The sequence below is a fragment of the Phyllostomus hastatus genome, unplaced genomic scaffold (genome assembly GCF_019186645.2).
Source record: "Phyllostomus hastatus isolate PE091 unplaced genomic scaffold, TTU_PhHast_1.1 phas_scaffold_182, whole genome shotgun sequence".
Taxonomy (NCBI): Eukaryota; Metazoa; Chordata; class Mammalia; order Chiroptera; family Phyllostomidae; genus Phyllostomus; species Phyllostomus hastatus.
In genome coordinates, this window is record NW_025334013.1 from 9,159,953 (window position 1) to 9,180,203 (window position 20,251).

At 44.2% G+C, this 20,251-nt stretch overlaps 1 protein-coding gene across 2 annotated transcripts in view; it reads left to right on the forward strand.

The window, feature by feature from the left end:
* SPEN (spen family transcriptional repressor) overlaps nt 1-20,251 on the forward strand; it is a 72,380-nt gene that overhangs the window by 50,845 nt on the left and 1,284 nt on the right. For both annotated transcript variants that reach the window (XM_045860031.1, XM_045860033.1), the window contains 9 exons: nt 1,433-1,584; nt 4,251-4,376; nt 4,800-4,913; nt 6,593-6,706; nt 8,123-8,223; nt 9,934-18,106; nt 18,513-19,025; nt 19,205-19,399; nt 19,720-19,878. In XM_045860031.1, coding sequence (XP_045715987.1) covers nt 1,433-1,584; nt 4,251-4,376; nt 4,800-4,913; nt 6,593-6,706; nt 8,123-8,223; nt 9,934-18,106; nt 18,513-19,025; nt 19,205-19,399; nt 19,720-19,878 — 9,647 coding nt within the window. The remainder of the gene's footprint in view (nt 1-1,432; nt 1,585-4,250; nt 4,377-4,799; nt 4,914-6,592; nt 6,707-8,122; nt 8,224-9,933; nt 18,107-18,512; nt 19,026-19,204; nt 19,400-19,719; nt 19,879-20,251) is intronic.

The following is a 20,251-nucleotide window of genomic DNA, read 5'->3' on the forward strand; positions in this document are numbered from 1 at the left end:
AGGATAAAAGAGCTTTTTCAGTGACATGTAGGAATTGGTGATGAAGGTTAAAATTCCTGAGCTGTTCAGTGGAAATGAAGCCATTACAGATTTTAATGGTTGCAAATCATGCTTTATCCGCTGATTTTGACTTTTGGAGTCCAAACCTCAAACCTCAAGATGTGCCTCAGTTTATTTTCTCTTTTTAATTTTTTCCTCCCTTTTAAAATGAAATATTCCTAAATGTGTGCCCTCTATTAGATAGTTTCAAGAAGACCAAGTCAGGCTTGAAATGAGGTATACCCCTGTGATGATGCGGTGACGATGTAGAGACAGGTGTGTGTGTGTGCTGCCGGCAGTTTCCGGGTCCCCCTAACTCAGTGAAAGGATGTGCTCTTTGATAACACTGTCACCAGATTAAGTTGAGCTACCATTAGAGCTATCAAACTGGAATCGGGTGAGACGTATTCTGGCTGAGTTCACTCAACAACTCAGAATGTGTACCTTTTTAATGCCAGTATTGTTGATGCCATCAGTAAGGTTCAGTGGCTGACTGAAACACTTGGTCTCAGTCAAGCTGATTCATATTAGCTTTTTGGACTGCTGTGTTTTACATTGAAAAGGGGATTATAAAGGCTAGTCATTTAGTCTTTTTCTGGTTGTCATTGGGGTCTGTACAACACCAAAACAAGATGCTTCATAACTGTCACTTCAATCAATTTTTACACAATTATTATTCTCGTATTTAAAAATTGCGGCATTTAGCCCTGGCTGGTATGGCTCTGTGGATTGAGCACCAGCCTGTGAAACAGAAAGCGAACGCCAGTTGGATTCCCAGTCCGGGTACATGCCTGGGTTGCAGGCCAGGTCCCCTGTTGGGGGTGTGGGAGAGGCACCTGATCCATGTTTTTCTCACACAATGATGTTTCTCTCCCTCTCTTCCCCTCTCTCTAAAAATAAATAAATAAAAAATTTCCCCCCAAAAATGTTGAAAGTAAATTAAATAATGAAGCTGGACTGTTTTTAGCTGAGTTTCATATATAGTTTTATACTACACACTGAGAGCCTGCTACCCAATTTTGGAACCTAAAATTAGGCTAAAATGATGACCATTTTTACTGAGGTTTAAAATCTTTTTCTGTGTTGGTGATTATTTTAAAAAACAAGTCAATTTATAAGGTTGAAATTTAGTCTGCTTTTCTATTTTAAAAATCAAAGTGTTACTTTCCCGTACTTTTTGGGATAAGTTTTTTAGTCTTTGTATTCCTCTTTCGCTTGGGAGTTAACAAGAGGCATATATTTCTGAAGGTGTATATAATTTTTCAGACTGTATGAGTATGCAAACCAGATGTTTCAGAGACTTTCTTTCTTAAATGTAGATTATCCCCATGATATGTAAGTATACATCAAAACATTCTCTTCTGTTTTTATTCTGCCCCCATTCCACTTACAGAAACAGAAAGTGAAAATGAATTTCGCCCTTTGGATGAAAGGATAGATGAATTTCACCCCAAAGCAACAAGGACCCTCTTTATTGGCAACCTTGAAAAAACCACTACTTACCATGACCTTCGTAACATCTTCCAGCGCTTTGGCGAAATTGTGGTATGTTAATTTTCACAATAAAAACAGTTTTAGATCTTTGTCATAAGACAAAGCATAGTACAGATTGTATTTGGAAATACATTTAGATGGTGTAATGAATGTTTTTCTAATTTGCCCTATGTGTTTTTACTCCTGATCTAGCAGAACCCATTGGAGAGTATTTATGAAAAAATCTATATTTATCTTTATTTTGTTTACATATATATTCTCCTCTCCATTTCTCCTGTTTCAATGCCATCTCTAGTCCTGTGGATTGAAAGGGGAATCTGGAAAACATGTTTGTGAGAAAGAAGCGGCAGATTAGTGTAAGATGATTGTGTTACCACAGTGCTCATCAGGACGCACTGTACCTTGGGGATTACTAGAATGTGGATGTCATGCTGGAAGCTCAGTTTTATTTTGAAATTTTAATTAGAATCACTTTTTATATTATGCAAGTCATACTTAGATTTAGGAGTAGAAAGGATTTTTCTGTTCCTCCTGACGCAAAACTTGAGGCAGTTTATAGTGAAAATAGTTTGGTTGCAGCTTTATACCCTTGGGATAAACTCTTTTGTGTTTGAAAAAATAGGGAAACTACTTCTTACTTTTCTAGACTTTCTTTATATTAATAATAGTAAATAAATTGCTTTAGCATATTTGTACTTGGAGAGTTTAAAAATGTTTTGGATAGGAATGGTTATTGTTAATTTTTCAGATGTGCTTTTGCAGCACACTGACTGAAATTTGCTGTTATACATTAATGCTTTAAGCAAAGATCCTTATCTTTTTTTTAAATGACATATCGAGTCTTATGAATAAAACATTATTTGTGCTTGTGACTGACTTTACCTTACCTCAGAGGAGCCAGGGGCAAGAGATAAAAGTGGTTGGCAGAAAGTAAAAACAGAGAGAAGATATATGTTTAGAGAAATAAACAGCAAAACGTTTGTTTGCTTTTTTTCCAATTATTTTGCTTTTTTTTAAGTTCTATTTTTTAATGAGCGTACTGGATACTCTAATTGTAGCTCTACTGCTTACCTAGATTAGTGACTTGGAGTTAACATTCCTATTTGGACGTAAGCTTTTTCTGTTTTTGGAAAATGATCTATTAATTAATTTAAAAAATTTTCTTATGGACTTTATTGGGCCACACTAGTTAACAAAATTATACAGGTTTCAGGTGCACAGTTCCACAACACATCATCTGTACCCTGTATTGTGTGTTCACCACCCCAAGTCACGTCTCCTTCTCTCTCCATGTTATTAATTAATGTTCTGTTTGGCATTCATGCGTCTCTGACTTGATAAAATTTTTTGTATACTTTCATTCAGATGTAGCTGCTACTTTAAATTTTGAAGGAGTATAAAAAGTTGTATTTGGGCTCATGGATACATACGTTTTCTTCACCAGGGTTGCTAGCAATAGAATAGTTACTGTATTTGAGAGCTATGCTTCTGAATAAGGTGGACACATCAGTATTCTGTTTGGAAACCTTAGTCTCATCATGTTTGCAATTGCCCATGGTTGACACTGTTTTAATGAAACAGACTTTGGGAAAATGGTCTGCTACCTTTTGATGACAGATTATGTATGCTATAACCAGAACCTAGTTAGTCTGCTCAGCAGTGTCTTAGAGACTGTTTCTCTTCAGTAGAGTTATCTTGGGTTGTTGCATTCTACATAACAGTGAAAATCAAAGTGAATGTTTATTTACCATTATTTATAACAATTTTGAGTATAAATTATTGCTTTTTAAAGGACCCATCAAACAGCTTTTAAATGCATCATTCAGTTTGCTATTTCAGGTTTTGATTATTGGCTTATAACTCTTAAGGAAGCTTAGATAATCATGATACTCTGCAATAAATGGCCCAGGTGGGTTATTGTTTAAGCATAAGAGTGGTTTGTCTGGACCATTTTCCTGTGTAAGCTATGTCCCCCCCCACCTCCCCATTTCTAACTAGGCAGGACCAAGAGTCAGGTGTGACTTGTAAGTTGTAGGTTTTGAACATCCCAAAGAGATAGTGGCATTCCTTTATCATTTTTCTTTAATCCAGGGATGGTGTTTTGATGCATTTTAACAAAGTAGTTAGTGTAGGTACTTGTGTATCTATTCATACTGGATATGAGAGATTATTAGCATATTTATTAATCACCAGGCTTGATTCATTGAGATATACTGATAGAATGAGTCTTCTAATTTAGGATTGCATATTTTAAGTAACTTTTTGAAAACTTGATTTCTTTATCATTCTTACCCTCCTCAGATATTTTAAATGGCCTGTTTTTGGTAAGTCATTTAGATACTGCAGAAGGGAATTATATTTTAGGTTTTCATTGATTAGGCTGCCTTTTCTTTACTATCATAAATTTCTCTTAAGACAGGTGTGTTGTGGACTTTAAATTGCAAATTTTGAGTTGCAGTGTAGTTGCTCTTCTGCAGAGAGCTGCACATAAGAAGGATTTCATGGTTAGTAATTGCAAATGCTGAATTGTATAGTTTTTTAGACTATTTAGTTTTCATTAAGATGTACAGTTTTAACTAAGAAAATTATTTTGGGGAGTATGACCTGAGAAATATATACCTCATAGGGATTTGGTTTATTCTGATTTATATTCTTGATGGAAATAAATTTCTAATTATTTTCTGGTATCACTAAGTGGTATCCATTGGCCTTTTCAGGATATTGACATAAAGAAAGCAAATGGAGTTCCTCAGTACGCGTTCTTGCAGTACTGTGATATTGCCAGCGTTTGTAAGGCTATTAAGAAGATGGATGGGGAGTACCTTGGAAATAATCGCCTCAAGGTAAAGAAATTTGCATAAGTTATTATACTGTTACAATTTTTAAGATTCGGAGTTTTTTGCATATGTCTGAGTACTTAAAATTTCAGTAATACAGTTAGATAACCATAAAGGAGATACACTTCTGCATCCTCATGCTTGTTATCCTCTGAATTAAGGTTTGCTAATCCAGGCAGGATTACTTTTTTGCAAATTTTCACTTGATTTAACCAAATGTCTCCCACTTGAAATGTTGGTTTGACAAGATTCCTATAGAAGACAGGTTTTCTCAGAATTCTGTAGTTAGCGTGGGGAGGGGGGGCAAGTGCAGATAACTGTGCTTGAACAGTAATAAGATAATTAAAAAAAAAGAATTCTGTAGTTGAATAATTGGTGACTTTACTAATTGGTGACTTTACTAATCACAATTTTGCCTTTTATGATCAGCTGGGTTTTGGAAAGAGCATGCCTACAAACTGTGTGTGGTTGGACGGGCTTTCTGCAAATGTGTCGGATCAGTACTTAACACGACATTTCTGCCGATACGGGCCTGTGATAAAGGTAGGTGGGAAGTTTTGGTGTGTGGCTTAAAGCCACCTCTGACTGCCTTTTCTCAGTATTCTGTCCTTTCAGTCCCTATTTCTAGTGCCTACTTTTTCTTTTCTTTAATAACTCATACATTAACATGATCTTTTCCATAATTTGACCTAGAAGGGCATTTGCATCTCATCTGTATTATTATCTTAATATGAATATTTTGAACCAGCCAAGATGATTAATTTTAAAACTAATATACATAATCCTGTTAAAGGGAATGTTTCTTAGAGATTTTTATAATTTTATCTTACATCAAAATCAGATAGTCTAATTATATAAGTGTCCATATTCACACTAATATAGAATTAACCTCAAGTTTTTAAAAATGATGGTTTCTTTAAAAGGACATTCACACAACAGAATATTCATCTAATCAGTGTTATACATTGCGTGTGTATGTAACACACCCACAAATATAACAGGAAAAGGGTCTCTGGGCCCCCTTCTGTTAAGTAAGTTAAAGCTTTAACTTTTTCAAAACAGATTTACGCGGTGGTGGACCTGTTGCATAATTTTGATATTTCTTGATATGTAACCTTCGTTATCTGGAGAAATACATGTTAAAACTGCTAGTGTAAATAAAAATCGAACAGCTTTAAGGTGGTAGTGCTACTTACGACTTCAGCATCACTAAAATTTTTTGTTGATTCGGTACTCTTTACATTTTTGTCTCTCTGACAAGGATATTACCTTATTTGAGCCAAAACTAGAAGAATGCTTACTTAAATAGAGCCTGTCCTCAAATAACGTTGTTTTTTATTGTTTTGTTTTGTTTCACCTTCTTATTTTTAGATAGAGGGGAAGGGGGAGAGGAAAGAGAGAAGGAGAAAAAACAATGTGTGGTTGCTTCTCACGCACCCCCCACCAGGGACCTGGTCCGCAACCCAGGCCTGTGCCCTGCCTGGGAATTGAACAAGCAACCCTTTGGTTCACAGAACGGCACTCAGTCCACTGAGCCACACCAGCCAGGGCTTTGTTTTAAAAGACTTCATTTATTTATTTTTATAGAGAGGGGGAGGAAGGGAGACAGAGAGGGAGAGAAACATCTATGTGTGAGAGAGACATCATTTGGTTGCCTCTCACACACCCCCAACTGGGGACCTGGCTCGCAACCCAGGCATATGTGCCCTGACTGAGAATCGAACTGGTGACCTTTCGGTTCACAGGCAGGCACTCCGTCCACTGAACAACACCAGCCAGGGCTTAAATAATGTTCAGTGTCATTTTGTTAACATGATTGATGAGATGCCATAGGAACAGAACTCACTTTGTTTATAAGCAGTTAGTCTGTGGTAAGTTTGGTTTCACTATATGTCATTTTGAATAAAGTCACGACATTAGGTGAGGATTTACTGTATAGTACGGTATTTGGTCCACATGGAAAACAAAAGTGAAATACAGAAAAACAAAATAAGGGCATAGTATACCTCAGGGCACAATAGCCACGATTCTAAACAGTTCCTACACATTTTGTGTTTTCACTACAACATGCAGCATCAGGGAAAGCCAGAAATTTGTTCTAGAATAAAATGTATGTAAGTATATTTTTTCTTGCAGTGTTTTTGTAACTTAGGATTTTGTTTTTACTGACACTTAAGTTTAGTGGCTGAGGCTCTTACTTTTTGTTTGTTTATTTTTCACAGGTGGTGTTTGACCGCTTAAAAGGCATGGCCCTGATTATCTACAATGAGATCGAATATGCACAAACAGCTGTGAAAGAGACCAAGGGGAGGAAAATTGGTGGGAATAAAATTAAGGTGTGCAGAATGACTTTAAAGAGAAGTAAAACAAAATCATATTCAGATCCCACCCTCGTAATTACTGGCACTTTGTAGGTGGCCAGTAAGCAGAGTGGTTTACATGATATGCGTTGTGTGGCCTCGGTTTTTGTTTTTAAAAAGATTTTATTTATTTTATTTTTTAGAAAGGGGAAGGGAGAGAGAAAGAGAGGGAGAGAAACATCAATGTGTGGTTGCCTCTCATGTGCCCACTACCAGGGAGGGACCTGGCCCACAACCCAGGCATATGCCCTAGACTAGGAATCGAATTGGCGACCCTTTGATTCACACAGGCCAGCATTCAGCCACTGAGCCACACCAGACAGAGCTGTTTCTATTAGATTTTGGAGAGAGGAATGGAGGGAGAGAGAGAGAAACATTGATTGGTTGCCTACCTCCCTACGTGCCCTGATCAGGGCTTAAACCCACAACTTAGGTATGTGCCCTGACCAGGAATTGAACTTGTAACCTCCTGGTGTACAAGACAATGCTACAACCAACTGAGCCATCCAGTCAGGGCTGACCTCAATTTTTAAGGAAGATATTACAATTTTTATACTTGGCTACCTGAGAGCACAGAATCTTTTAAACCATTAGGTAAATGTTTTAGGAACAGTTCCTAAAAATCATCTCATTCAAGAAATCGTACTTCTCTGTGTCCTGGGTGCCTGATGTTCACGTATATACTTCTGGTGCAGGGTGGTCCGCAGTCACCCCTGGGTATCTGTACACCCAAGAGCTTGAAGTATCAGTCCGTCCAGCCTCCTGTGTGATCCTTTCCTCCTCTTCTTTCCTCCTCCTAAAGAGTGGGTGAACACTGAAAACGTGACACTTTGTCTGGTGTTTTTGTTTAAAAACTGTTCATGGTAGCTTGAAGGAATTTGTAAATTTAACTATGGTGGTTAGATTGAAATAAGTCTTTTCAAGATAAGATATTGATAGAGGAAAAAAATAATTGATAAACAATGGGTACAGTATGCTTCTTAGTAACTCTGAGATCCAGCAGTGAGTCAAGTTTCAATGTTCTTCCATATTTTATTTTATGTTCTAACTATGGTTCCAGAAAATTTATGCACAACAGAGATTGCTGGATTTAGTAATCTGGTCTGATTATTTAATTGACAACCTAGAATCCTGCCTAGGTATCATTTTTGCTTTTCTCAATCTTTCAGGACTGATTCTAGAACTTTATAATTCTCTATCAAGATTTGTGTAGAATTTGAGAGAGATTTTGGATTAACAAAATACAGTTTCAGTTATGAGGGCGTGAGAAAAATTGCTCTTTCTTGAAATTTATCCAGAGGTCTATTTTGGGAAGAACTTTTAAGTTTGGTAACATTTTTCATTATTTAAATTTGAAACTTGCATCACACACCTGCTACTTTTTTTTTTAAGGTGGATTTTGCAAATCGAGAAAGTCAGCTGGCATTTTATCACTGCATGGAAAAATCTGGTCAAGATATCAGAGACTTTTATGAACTGTTAATGGAAAGAAGGTATGTATTTTAAAGTTGTTATCATAGCTTATTTTAAACATTTCTAATACATAAAATTGAGATGGTATTAAATTTTATTGTTCATCCCTTATTTCTGCTTGTACTCCAGAAAAACTGTTCCTTCCATCCCTTCATACAGAAACAGAGGTTTATTTTTATGAATCCAGTTGTCATGTGGCTCACAGGAGTTGGGGTAACCTATCTACATTTCTCACTGACTACCGTAATTTGGAAGAGTTATTGTTTTGCCACATGATATATACAAATCATCCTGCTGTACAGTTTTAAATTAAATATAATATGTTGAAATACATTATAAACTATTAAGTGCCCTATATATATTTTTATTTAGTAATGGCAACATCCAGGTTGTCAACAAGCATGTGCTCATACAGTTAATTTTTTAAGAAAACAAACTTTCAAAAGACTATCAAGATCTTTCTTTTAAACTCAAATCTCATAATTTGTGAGTCAGTAAGCCAAAACATAAATTGCTAATTTTAGCAATGTAAAAAGTAAATCTTATTTCCCCTTGTTAATTTTTTCAGTGAGTCATGGTATGTAGTATTTGATACTTTTTCTCTTCTTTTAAGAACCAATACAGTTCAGAATCATTTAAGATTTCATAGTCTGAATCAGGCTTTTTGTGTTAACTTAGGCTATTTCTGCTAGCATAAAACTGACCCCAAAATGACTGATTTCTTTTTAGACTGAATATTAAAGTATTCTAACATAATGTCATCAGATTCTTCAGTAGTTCATCACATTTCAAATTGGAAACTATTATCAATATGTATGATCAAGCTATTTGTCCAAACATGCCTGTGAGATGAAATCTTCTGGATCGTTACCACTAGATCTCCTTCCTATACATATGTGTTAGACAAAAGGCTGTGTGTGAGAAATGCCTTTAGACGTCCAAGTTCAAGTATAAAAAGGTTCTGTGATAAGGATGAGCCAAATCCTGATTAGGCTGCCAGAAACCTGTTGAATGTATTGCTTTTTTACTGCCTCTTCTTGCCATTTTATTTTTATTTAAATCATAGAACATATATATTTCTTTGACTCATTTCCATGTAGAATACTATACAGTGGTCATTGAATAACTTGGAAGGTTTTTAAATGAAAAATGTCCCCTACAACCAATTTCCCCAGAGCTCAACCCTGATGGTTTTTCACGAGTAGTTAGTAAAAAAATGCTTTACCTCTAACGATAGTTCAGTTCAGGAAAACAAGTGATGGCCCATTTGCCTACGGGCTTAAAGTTTAAGTAACATTTTATTTATTCCCTCAAATACTGTGTCCAGAACACAGTGTATTTGTTTCCCAAGTTGTGGTAAGAATTGTACCACAATTCTTTTGACAAAAAAGTAATTACGAAAGATTTAGAAATGTGGGGATGTGATACTCTTTAATACTAGTGCTTATTGTAAGTCACAATACCCAACACTAAAAGAACAAAAAAGGTTGAACCACTGCTAACCAATAGAAACATAATATAAGCTACATCTGTGATTTTAAATTTTCTTGGAGCCACGTTAAAAAGTAAAATGAGAAAAGTGAAATTAATTATAGTACAGGTCTAACTAATGACTAAATAATGGCAGAGATTTTTAGAAGCAGGACTTTGTAATCTTTATATGTATGATTTGATATATAAATGACACACAAAAGAACTGATGTATTTTTTGTTTGTTTGGTTTTTGGCAGAGAGGAACGAAGAGGTTCTTATGACTATAGCCAAGATCGCACATATTATGAGAATGTTCGTACTCCAGGCACATATGGTGATGATTCCAGGCGGGACTATCCAGCTCGAGGGAGAGAATTTTACTCGGAATGGGAAACTTATCAAGGAGACTATTATGAATCTCGATACTATGATGATCCTCGGGAATACAGGGATTACAGAAGTGATCCTTATGAACAAGATATCCGGGAATACAGTTACAGGCAACGGGAACGAGAAAGAGAACGCGAACGATTTGACTCTGACCGCGACAGAGACCATGAGAGGAGGCCGATCGAACGCAGTCAGAGCCCCGTGCACTTGCGACGCCCGCAGAGCCCTGGAACATCTCCTTCACAGTCCGAGAGACTACCAAGTGACTCTGAGAGGAGGATTTATAGCCGGTCCTCAGACCGGAGTGGAAGCTGTAGCTCACTCTCCCCTCCAAGGTATGATAAACTGGATAAATCCCGTTTGGAACGCTATACAAAAAATGAAAAGACAGATAAGGAAAGAACTTTTGATCCTGAGAGAACAGAAAGAGAGAGACGCCTAATAAGGAAGGAGAAAGTGGAAAAGGACAAAATTGACAAGCAGAAACGAAAAGGAAAAGTTCATTCCCCTAGTTCTCAGTCATCAGAAACAGACCCAGAAAATGAAAGAGAACAGAGTCCTGAAAAATCAAGGAGTTCTAATAAGTTGAACAGAGAGAAAGCTGACAAAGAAGGAATAGCAAAAAACCGCTTAGAACTCATGCCTTGTGTGGTTTTGACTCGGGTGAAAGAAAAAGAGGGGAAAGTGATTGACCACACTGCTTTGGAAAAGCTGAAAGCCAAGCTTGATAATGACACTGTGAAGTCTTCTGCCCTAGATCAGAAACTTCAGGTCTCTCACATAGAGCCTGCAAAATCGGACTTGTCTAAACTGGAATCTGTTAGAATGAAAGTGCCAAAGGAAAAGGCACTTTCAAGCCACATAGAAGTGGTAGATAAGGAAAGTAGGCCTAAACCTAGGAAGCACCTAAAACCAGAGCAGTCTGCTGATGGGGTAAGCGCCGTGGATCTGGAAAAGCTGGAAGCGAGGAAAAGGCGTTTTGCAGATTCCAATTTGAAAGCAGAAAGGCAAAAATCAGAAGTCAAGAAAAGTAGTCCAGAGATGGAAGATGCTCGGGTGCTTTTAAAAAAGCAGGCTGATGTATCATCTAGAGATGTCATTCTGCTGAGGGAAGGAGAGTCTGAAAGAAAGCCTGTGAGGAAAGAAATTCTTAAAAGAGATTCTAAAAAGATCAAACTAGACAGACTTAATGCTGTTCCCAGCCCCAAAGACTGTCAGGAGCTTGCCAGTATTTCTGTTGGGACTGGCCCAAGACCCATGTCAGACCTACAAGCAAGGCTGGGAGAAACAGTAGGTGAATCTGTGGAAAATCAAGAAATCCAATCAAAGAAACCCACACCGTCAAAACCACAGCTCAAACAGCTGCAGCTATTAGATGATCAAGGACCAGAGAGAGAAGATACAAGGAAAAACTATTGCAGTCTTCGTGATGAAGTACTTGAATGTAAATCAGGCCAAGAGAAACCACATTCAGTAAATACTGAAGAAAAAATTGGCATTGATATTGATCACACGCAGAGTTACCGAAAACAAATGGAGCAGAGTCGTAGAAAACAGCAGATGGAGATGGAAATAGCCAAGTCTGAGAAGTTTGGCAGCCCTAAAAAAGATGTAGATGACTATGAAAGACGTAGTCTTGTTCATGAGGTAGGTAAACCCCCTCAAGATGTCACTGATGACTCGCCTCCCAGCAAGAAGAAAAGGATGGATCATGTTGATTTTGATATCTGCACCAAGAGAGAGAGGAATTACAGAAGTTCACGCCAAATCAGTGAAGATTCTGAAAGGACTGGTTGTTCTCCCAACATCCGTCATGGTTCTTTCCACGAGGAAGATGACCCCATAGGCTCTCCTAGGCTAATGTCAGTAAAAGGGTCTCCTAAAGTAGATGAAAAGGGTCTCCCCTTTTCTAATATAACAGTCAGAGAAGAAGCCTTAAAATTTAATCCTTATGATTCCAGCAAGAGAGAACAGATGGCAGACATGGCCAAAATAAAGCTATCTGTCTTGAATTCTGAAGATGAACTAAATCGGTGGGACTCTCAAATTAAGCAGGATGCCAGCAGATTTGATGTGAGTTTCCCAAACAGCATAATTAAGAGAGACAGCCTTCGAAAAAGGTCTGTACGTGACTTGGAACCTGGTGAGGTGCCTTCTGATTCTGATGAAGATGGTGAGCATAAATCCCACTCACCCAGAGCATCTGCATTATACGAAAGTTCTCGGTTATCTTTTTTATTGAGGGACAGAGAAGACAAACTACGTGAACGAGACGAAAGGCTCTCCAGTTCTTTAGAAAGGAACAAATTTTATTCGTTTGCATTGGATAAGACAATCACCCCAGACACCAAGGCTTTGCTCGAAAGAGCTAAATCCCTGTCTTCGTCTCGAGAAGAAAATTGGTCTTTTCTCGATTGGGACTCTAGATTTGCTAATTTTCGAAACAACAAAGATAAAGAAAAGGTTGACTCTGCGCCGAGACCTATTCCGTCCTGGTACATGAAAAAGAAGAAGATTCGGACTGATTCAGAAGGAAAAATAGATGATAAAAAAGATGATCATAAAGAAGAAGAACAGGAAAGGCAAGAATTATTTGCTTCTCGTTTTTTACACAGCTCAATCTTTGAACAAGATTCCAAGCGCTTGCAGCACCTAGAGAGAAAAGATGAGGAACCTGACTTCATTTCTGGTAGGCTATACGGGAGGCAGGCATCTGATGGAGTGAACAGCACAACTGATTTGATTCAAGAGCCAGTAGTTCTTTTCCACAGCAGATTTATGGAACTCACACGAATGCAACAGAAAGAAAAAGAAAAAGACCAAAAACCTAAAGAAGCTGAGAAACAGGAAGATATGGAGGATCATCCCAAGACCCCAGAAGCTACTTCTGAAAATAAAGAGTCAGAACCGAAAACCCTGACTCCCACTGGGCCTCCTGGTGGCACAGTTGTAGCTCCCGAGTTGGCATCGTCATCAGTGGAGAAGACAGTAGGTGATAGAACAGGCGAGGTGCCTTTGGTGATGGAAGAGAAAACCACGGAGCCAGCCTCCATTTCAGAAGAAGCAAAACCTGCCTCTGAACCAGTTTCTGTTGTGGAACAACCTGAGCAAGCAGACTCGCCTCCGGGAGTGGACACTGAGAAGGATGCCGCCGGGACTCCGTCAGTTGTCGGGGAAAGTTCATCAGTCGACCAGCTGCCTTCCCTAGATGCCAAGCCTCCGACTCCTGGGGCCTCCTTTTCCCATGTCGAGACCAGTGGAGACCCAGAACCTGACGATACCCAGCTGCTTTCAAAACCGACTCAGAAGCCTAAGGAAGCTGATGAGCCAAAAGTGGAAAAGCCAGACTCAGCTGCTAGTGTTGAGCCCTGCGCAAATCAGAAAGCTGAAGCTGTTCCTGAGGTTCAGCCTCAGGCTTCCGAAGATGTAGAGGTTGATCCTCCAGTTGCTACAAAAGATAAAAAGCCAAACAAAAGTAAACGTTCCAAGACTCCAGTTCTGGCAGCTGCAGCAAGTGTGGTGGAAAAGCCCGTCACGAGGAAGAGTGAGAGGATAGACCGGGAAAAACTCAAGCGGTCCAATTCTCCTCGGGGAGAAGCCCAGAAGCTCTTAGAGTTGAAGATGGAGGCTGAGAAGATTACAAGGACTGCCTCTAAAAACTCGGCCACGGACACTGACCACCCTGAGCCCAGTTTGCCCCTCAGCCGAACACGGCGCCGGAATGTAAGGAGTGTCTATGCAACCATGGGTGACCACGAAAGCCGCTCTCCAATCAAGGAGCCTGTCGAGCAGCCGAGAGTGACCAGAAAGAGATTGGAGCGGGAGCTTCAGGAGGCCGTGGCGGTCCCCACTACCCCTAGGCGGGGAAGGCCTCCGAAAACGCGCCGTCGAGCTGAAGAAGATGATGAGACGGAGGCAAAAGAACCAGTTGAAACACTTAAGCCAGCTGAGGGATGGAGATCCCCACGGTCCCAAAAATCAGTTGCTGCTGGTGGCCCACAAGGGAAAAAGGGAAAAAATGAACCGAAAGTTGACACTGAACGTCCCGAGGCCACCCCTGAAGTGAGTCCCCAAGTAAATGTGAAAGAAAATAACACAAAATCTAAGACTGATAAAGAAGAAGCAGGAAGTGAACAGAAACGGGACAGAAAAGAAATTGGCGCAGACAAAAGTCCACCTGAAACCACCCCAGCTGAAGTGGTAGAGAAAAAACCAGCCCCAGAAAAAAACTCCAAATCAAAGAGAGGAAGATCTCGAAATTCTAGGTCAGCAGTGGACAAATCTGCAAATCTGAAAGCCACGGATGCCGCTGTCAGTCCTGCTGTGGCTGCAGGCCCTGCAGAACTGGCCGTGGAGAAGGAAGCTGGGATTGTGGCAGTGTCCCCCGAGAAGAGTGGGAGTCCCCCAACGGAGGGTCTGTCGTCTCAGGTGAACAGTAATCCCGCTGACCCAGACAAGGAGCCGGAGAAGGAAGATCTGTCTGCTTCTAAGCTGTCCCCAGAAGCAAACCAGTTGGCCAAGCAGATGGAGCTGGAGCAGGCTGTGGAGAACATTGCAAGGCTCACCGAAACCTCTGCCTCTGCAGCTTTCAAGGCGGCAGCTGCAGACGCACCAGAGGGCCTCTCTGCAGAGGACAGGGACAAGCCCGCACACCAGGCAAGTGAAACGGAACTGGCTGCAGCTATTGGCTCTATCATCAATGACATTTCTGGGGAGCCAGAGAACTTCCCAGCACCTCCACCTTACCCTGCAGAATCTCAGACAGACCTGCAGCCCCAGTCTCGAGAGCAGCAGTCTCCTGAGGTGAGAATGGAGCCTGAGACTGATGAGGCTGTGTCTGGCATCTTGGAGACTGAGGCTACTACAGAACCTTCTGGGCCAGCAGGTAGTGCCCCTCACCCCTCAGCAGGTCTAGCAGATACCAAGGACGCTGGAGAGAACAGCAGTGAAACCTCCCACCCAGTGCCGGAAACCAAGGGATCAAAAGAAGCCGAAGTTGCTCTCCCTCGGAAAGACAAAGGGCGCCAGAAAATGACTCGATCGCGCCGCAAACGGAATACAAACAAGAAAACGGCTACTGCAGAGAGGGCTACTGCAGAGGCCCCTGTCTCAAAAGTCAACCTAGTTCAAAGCAGTAGTCCTGCTACAGATGAAGCAACAACGGTACAACCCTCAGAAACTCCGCAGGAAGAAAAGCAGAATGAGAATCCGCAGGCCATTCCTCCAGAACCACATGCTTCTGACTCATGCGAGATTCCCTCTGGGGAAAATTTGTCCCAAGAAAGCTGTGTTGAAGAAAAAACTCCAACCAAGATGACTGTGCTCCCAGACCCTCCCCCTCCTTCACAGCCAGCACTGGTGGATAATGAGCCCCAAGCAAGATTCAAGGTGCATTCCATCATTGAAAGTGATCCAGTGACCCCGCCCAGTGATTCAAGCATGCCCACCCCCACAATTCCTTCTGTGACTGCAGCAAAGCTCCCACCCCCTATAACCTCTGGGGGGATCTTGCACCAGAGTCCCCCTACTAAGGTGACAGAGTGGATCACACGGCAGGAGGAACCTCGGGCTCAGTCCACTCCATCTCCAGCGCTTCCCCCAGACACAAAAGCCTCTGACATTGACACCAGCTCCAGTACACTGAGAAAGATTCTCATGGACCCCAAATACGTGTCTGCCACGGGCATCACTTCCACGAGTGTCACAGCTGCCATTGCAGAGCCTGTAAGCGCTGCCCCTTGTCTGCATGAGACACCACCCCCTGCAGTTGAACCTAAAAAGCCTCTTGTAGAAGAAAAACCAGCAGCTCCAGTAACTAGCGTCTCTGACACACAGGCTCCAGAGGTTCCAGTAGCCACTGACAAAGAAAAGGTGGCTCCAGTCATTGCTCCCAAAATTACTTCTGTTATCAGCCGCATGCCTGTCAGCATTGACTTGGAGAATTCGCAAAAGATAACTCTGGCAAAACCAGCTCCTCAAACCCTGACTGGCCTGGTGAGCGCCCTGACTGGCCTGGTGAATGTCTCCTTGGTCCCAGTGAATGCCCTGAAAGGCCCCGTGAAGACGCTGAAAGGTTTGGTGAACACTCCTGCCGGCTCCGTCAACGTCCTGAAGGGGCCAGTGAACGTGCTGACGGGGCCAGTGAACGTTCTCACCGCCCCAGTGAATGCCGCTGTGGGCACGGTGAACGCTGCCGCAGGCGTGGTGAACGCCGCTGCGGGTGCTGGCAGCGCTGCAGCGGGTGCAGGGAGCGCTGCAGCGGGAGCGGTGACGGTCACAGCGGGTGCGGCAACTGCTGCATCCGGTGGCGTGACTGCCACAACAACGGGTGCGGTGACTGTGGCGGGTGCGGTGATTGCACCGCCAGCAAAGTGCAAGCAGAGGTCGAGCACTAATGAAAACAGTCGGTTCCACCCAGGGTCTATGTCTGTGATTGACGAGCGTCCAGCAGACTCGGGCTCTGGGGCCGGGCTGCGTGTGAACACTTCCGAAGGGGTTGTGCTCCTGAGCTATTCAGGGCAGAAGACTGAAGGCCCACAGCGGATCAGCGCCAAGATTAGCCAGATCCCGCCGGCGAGTGCCATGGACATTGAATTTCAACAGTCCGTGTCCAAGTCACAGGTCAAACCCGATGCTGTCACACCATCACAGCCACCGCCCAAAGGCCCTCAAGCCCCTTCAGGCTATGCAAATGTGGCCACCCATTCTACTCTGGTGCTCACTGCCCAGACGTATAACGCGTCTCCGGTGATTTCATCTGTCAAGGCCGACCGTCCTTCCTTGGAGAAGCCTGAGCCCATTCACCTCTCTGTGTCCACCCCTGTCACCCAGGGTGGCACAGTGAAGGTTCTCACCCAGGGCATAAACACACCGCCAGTGCTGGTTCACAACCAGTTGGTTCTCACCCCAAGCATAGTCACCACTAATAAAAAGCTTGCTGACCCTGTCACCCTCAAAATAGAGACCAAGGTTCTTCAGCCGGCTAACCTGGGGTCTGCTCTCACTCCTCACCACCCTCCTGCTCTGCCCAGCAAACTGCCTGCAGAAGTGAACCACGTCACCTCGGGGCCCAGCACCCCAACAGATCGAAATGTCTCCCATTTGGCAGCCACAAAGCCAGATGCACATTCTCCTCGACCCAGTGGGCCTGCTCCATCTCCGTTCCCAAGGGCATGCCATCCCAGCAGCACCACGTCCCCCGCGCTCTCCACCAATGCCACGGTCATGCTGGCTGCAGGCATTCCGGTGCCTCAGTTCATCTCCAGCATACACCCAGAGCAGTCTGTCATCATGCCACCCCACAGCATCACCCAGACTGTGTCCCTTGGCCATTTGTCCCAGGGTGAAGTGAGAATGAACACGCCCAGCATCACCTACAGCATCCGGCCAGAGACACTTCACTCTCCTCGGGCTCCCCTGCAGCCCCAGCAAATAGAGGTCAGGGCCCCACAGCGGGCCGGCACACCCCAGCCAGCCACAGCTGGTGTGTCTGCCCTGACCTCCCAGCACCCTCCAGAGGAAGAAGTTCATTACCACCTCCCTGTTGCTCGAGCAACAGCCCCTGTGCAGTCGGAAGTGCTGGTCATGCAGTCTGAGTACCGACTGCACCCATACACTGTTCCCCGGGATGTGAGGATCATGGTGCATCCTCATGTGACAGCAGTCAGCGAGCAGCCCCGGGCAGCAGATGGCGCGGTGAAGGTACCACCAGCTAGCAAGGTGCCTCAGCAGCCAGGGAAAGAAGGTGCCAAGACGACAGATGCCAAAGCCGTCCCTGCCCCTGTCCCTGCCTCTGCCCCTCACAGCGAGGCTCGAATCCTCACCGTCACCCCCAGCAACCAGCTCCAGGGGCTGCCTCTGAGCCCGCCTGTGGTGGTGACCCACGGGGTACAGATAGTGCACTCCAGTGGGGAGCTGTTTCAGGAGTACCGCTATGGGGACATCCGTACCTACCACGGCCCGGCTCAGCTCACACATGCTCAGTTTCCTGCCACCACCTCTGTTGGCCTGCCTTCCCGGACCAAGGCTGCTTCTACTCAGGTGAGAGCACCACAAATTAGCCTTCCGGGGCAAAGAGTGATTTAGGTGCCACTGTGTTTCCTAAAGTATGTCACTCTTCTTGTGTGTTTAGAGGGAAGTTTCTTGAATTTCAGGCTGAAGGGATCAGATCACAGCAGAGAGATTAGGGACAGGAGGGAGCTCTTTGTGGAAAACGGAGTGGTGTCTTCTGCTTGCCTGGGTGAAGAGGGAGGGAACAGGTTACCACCTCTTAACCAGAATCTTCAATCCTGAATGCCCAAGAGCATCACCAACAGATTAAAGCCCCTAGCTGAGAGGAGATGGTTGCAGCTGACCCTGCCTGGGGCCCAGGCCAGTAAGGTTTGGGGTGGGGTGTTGCACGTTACAGACTCTGACTCTGTCCCTTTCTCTTCTCATCCATCCTCAGGGTACTCCTCCTGAAGGTGAGCCCTTGCAGTCCACTCAGCCTGTGCAATCTACACAGCCTGCGCAGCAGCCCGTGCAGTCCACACAGCCCGTCCAGCCCACGCAGCCCTGCCAGCCCTCACAGCTTAGCCAGCCAGGCCAGCCACCAAGCAGCAAGATGCCGCAGGTCTCCCAGGAGGCGAAGGGGACCCAGACAGGAGCAGAGCAGCCTCGTCTCCCAACCATACCTGCAAATAGACCAGCTGAGCCTCATGTCCAGGTTCAGAGGACCCAGGCAGAAACAAGCCAGATCTCCTATCCCTCCCCGGTATCTGTCTCCACCAAGCCTGACCTCCCGGGCCCTCTGCCTGCTCAGGCTGCCCCGAAGCAGCCGCTGTTTGTCTCCACAACCTCAGGCCCTAGCACCCCTCCGGGACTGGCTCTGCTGCACACTGAAGCCCAGCCCTCCCCTAAACCAGATTGTTCTCCACACTTGACTTCCCAGAGACCTGTGGACATGGTCCAGCTTCTGAAGGTAAGCCTGGGAGGGGCTCCCCAGTACTCCCCTCCGAGCTTTGCCGTGTTAAAACGTCCTAAGATCATCAGTTGACTTAGCCCAGCAAGCTACTGCCCAGGGCCACGCCCAGCATGGCTCTGTTCTCCAGCCATGAGCTCATTCCTGTTTGTCCCTCTCCTCCCCCCCAACCCTAACAGAAGTACCCCATCGTGTGGCAGGGCCTCCTGGCCCTCAAGAACGACACAGCTGCTGTGCAGCTCCACTTTGTCTCCGGCAACAACGTCCTGGCCCATCGGTCTCTGCCCCTTTCTGAAGGGGGCCCGCCCCTGAGGATTGCCCAGAGGATGCGGCTGGAAGTCTCCCAGCTGGAAGGGGTTGCCCGAAGGATGACGGTAAGACAGGGCCCCGGGTGAGCAGCTGCCCCACTGCAGAGGTACAAGGTGTGGGTGGCCCCCGGCTGCCTGTCTTCCTGGCTTGTCATGGGATATAGCAATGGCATTCTTAGAGTGGATGACAAAGGACATGTTCTGTCTCCTCCGGGTGTATGAAATGCTTCTAGACATAAAACAAGGTGCTTTTTTTCCCATTCAACAAACATTAGGGTGGACTTGGGGGGCTTTTCTGCACATACAGGCCAAATCCCGTGGGTTGGATAGGCTTCTGCGTGTTTCGTGAGGAAGCGTTTGATCACTGATGGCTCCTTCTGTCCCAGGTGGAGACAGATTACTGTCTGCTGCTGGCTCTGCCCTGTGGGCGTGACCAAGAGGATGTCGTGAGCCAGACCGAGTCTCTCAAGGCCGCCTTCATCACCTATCTGCAGGCCAAGCAGGCTGCAGGGATCATCAATGTTCCCAACCCTGGCTCCAATCAGGTCAGCCTCGCGCCCAGTGTCCTGGCTCAGTGCACGCGCAGGTGGGGCCGGTCGATCTGACTAGGCTGGTGGCACGGGCCACCAGTGCCGGCTAGAGCAGCTCAGGAGTTTCTCGGGGGTGGTGGGCATAGGGCATTCTGGGTGGAGGAAACAAGCAGAATGTATGGGTGGGGCCACCATCGCCTGTCCTGGAGACAGTCAAGGAAGGGACAGCTGAGACAACAGAGGTTCTTCTGTAGCTTAATGATATAGAAGAGGTTCACAGGAAGTTCATGTTAGTTTCCTGACACCTGGTTTTCTTTTGGTGGACAAAGTCATGGGGACATCGGCTGGTTAGGAACTGACTCAGTCCGGCTGTGTGCGTTGGTCCTCC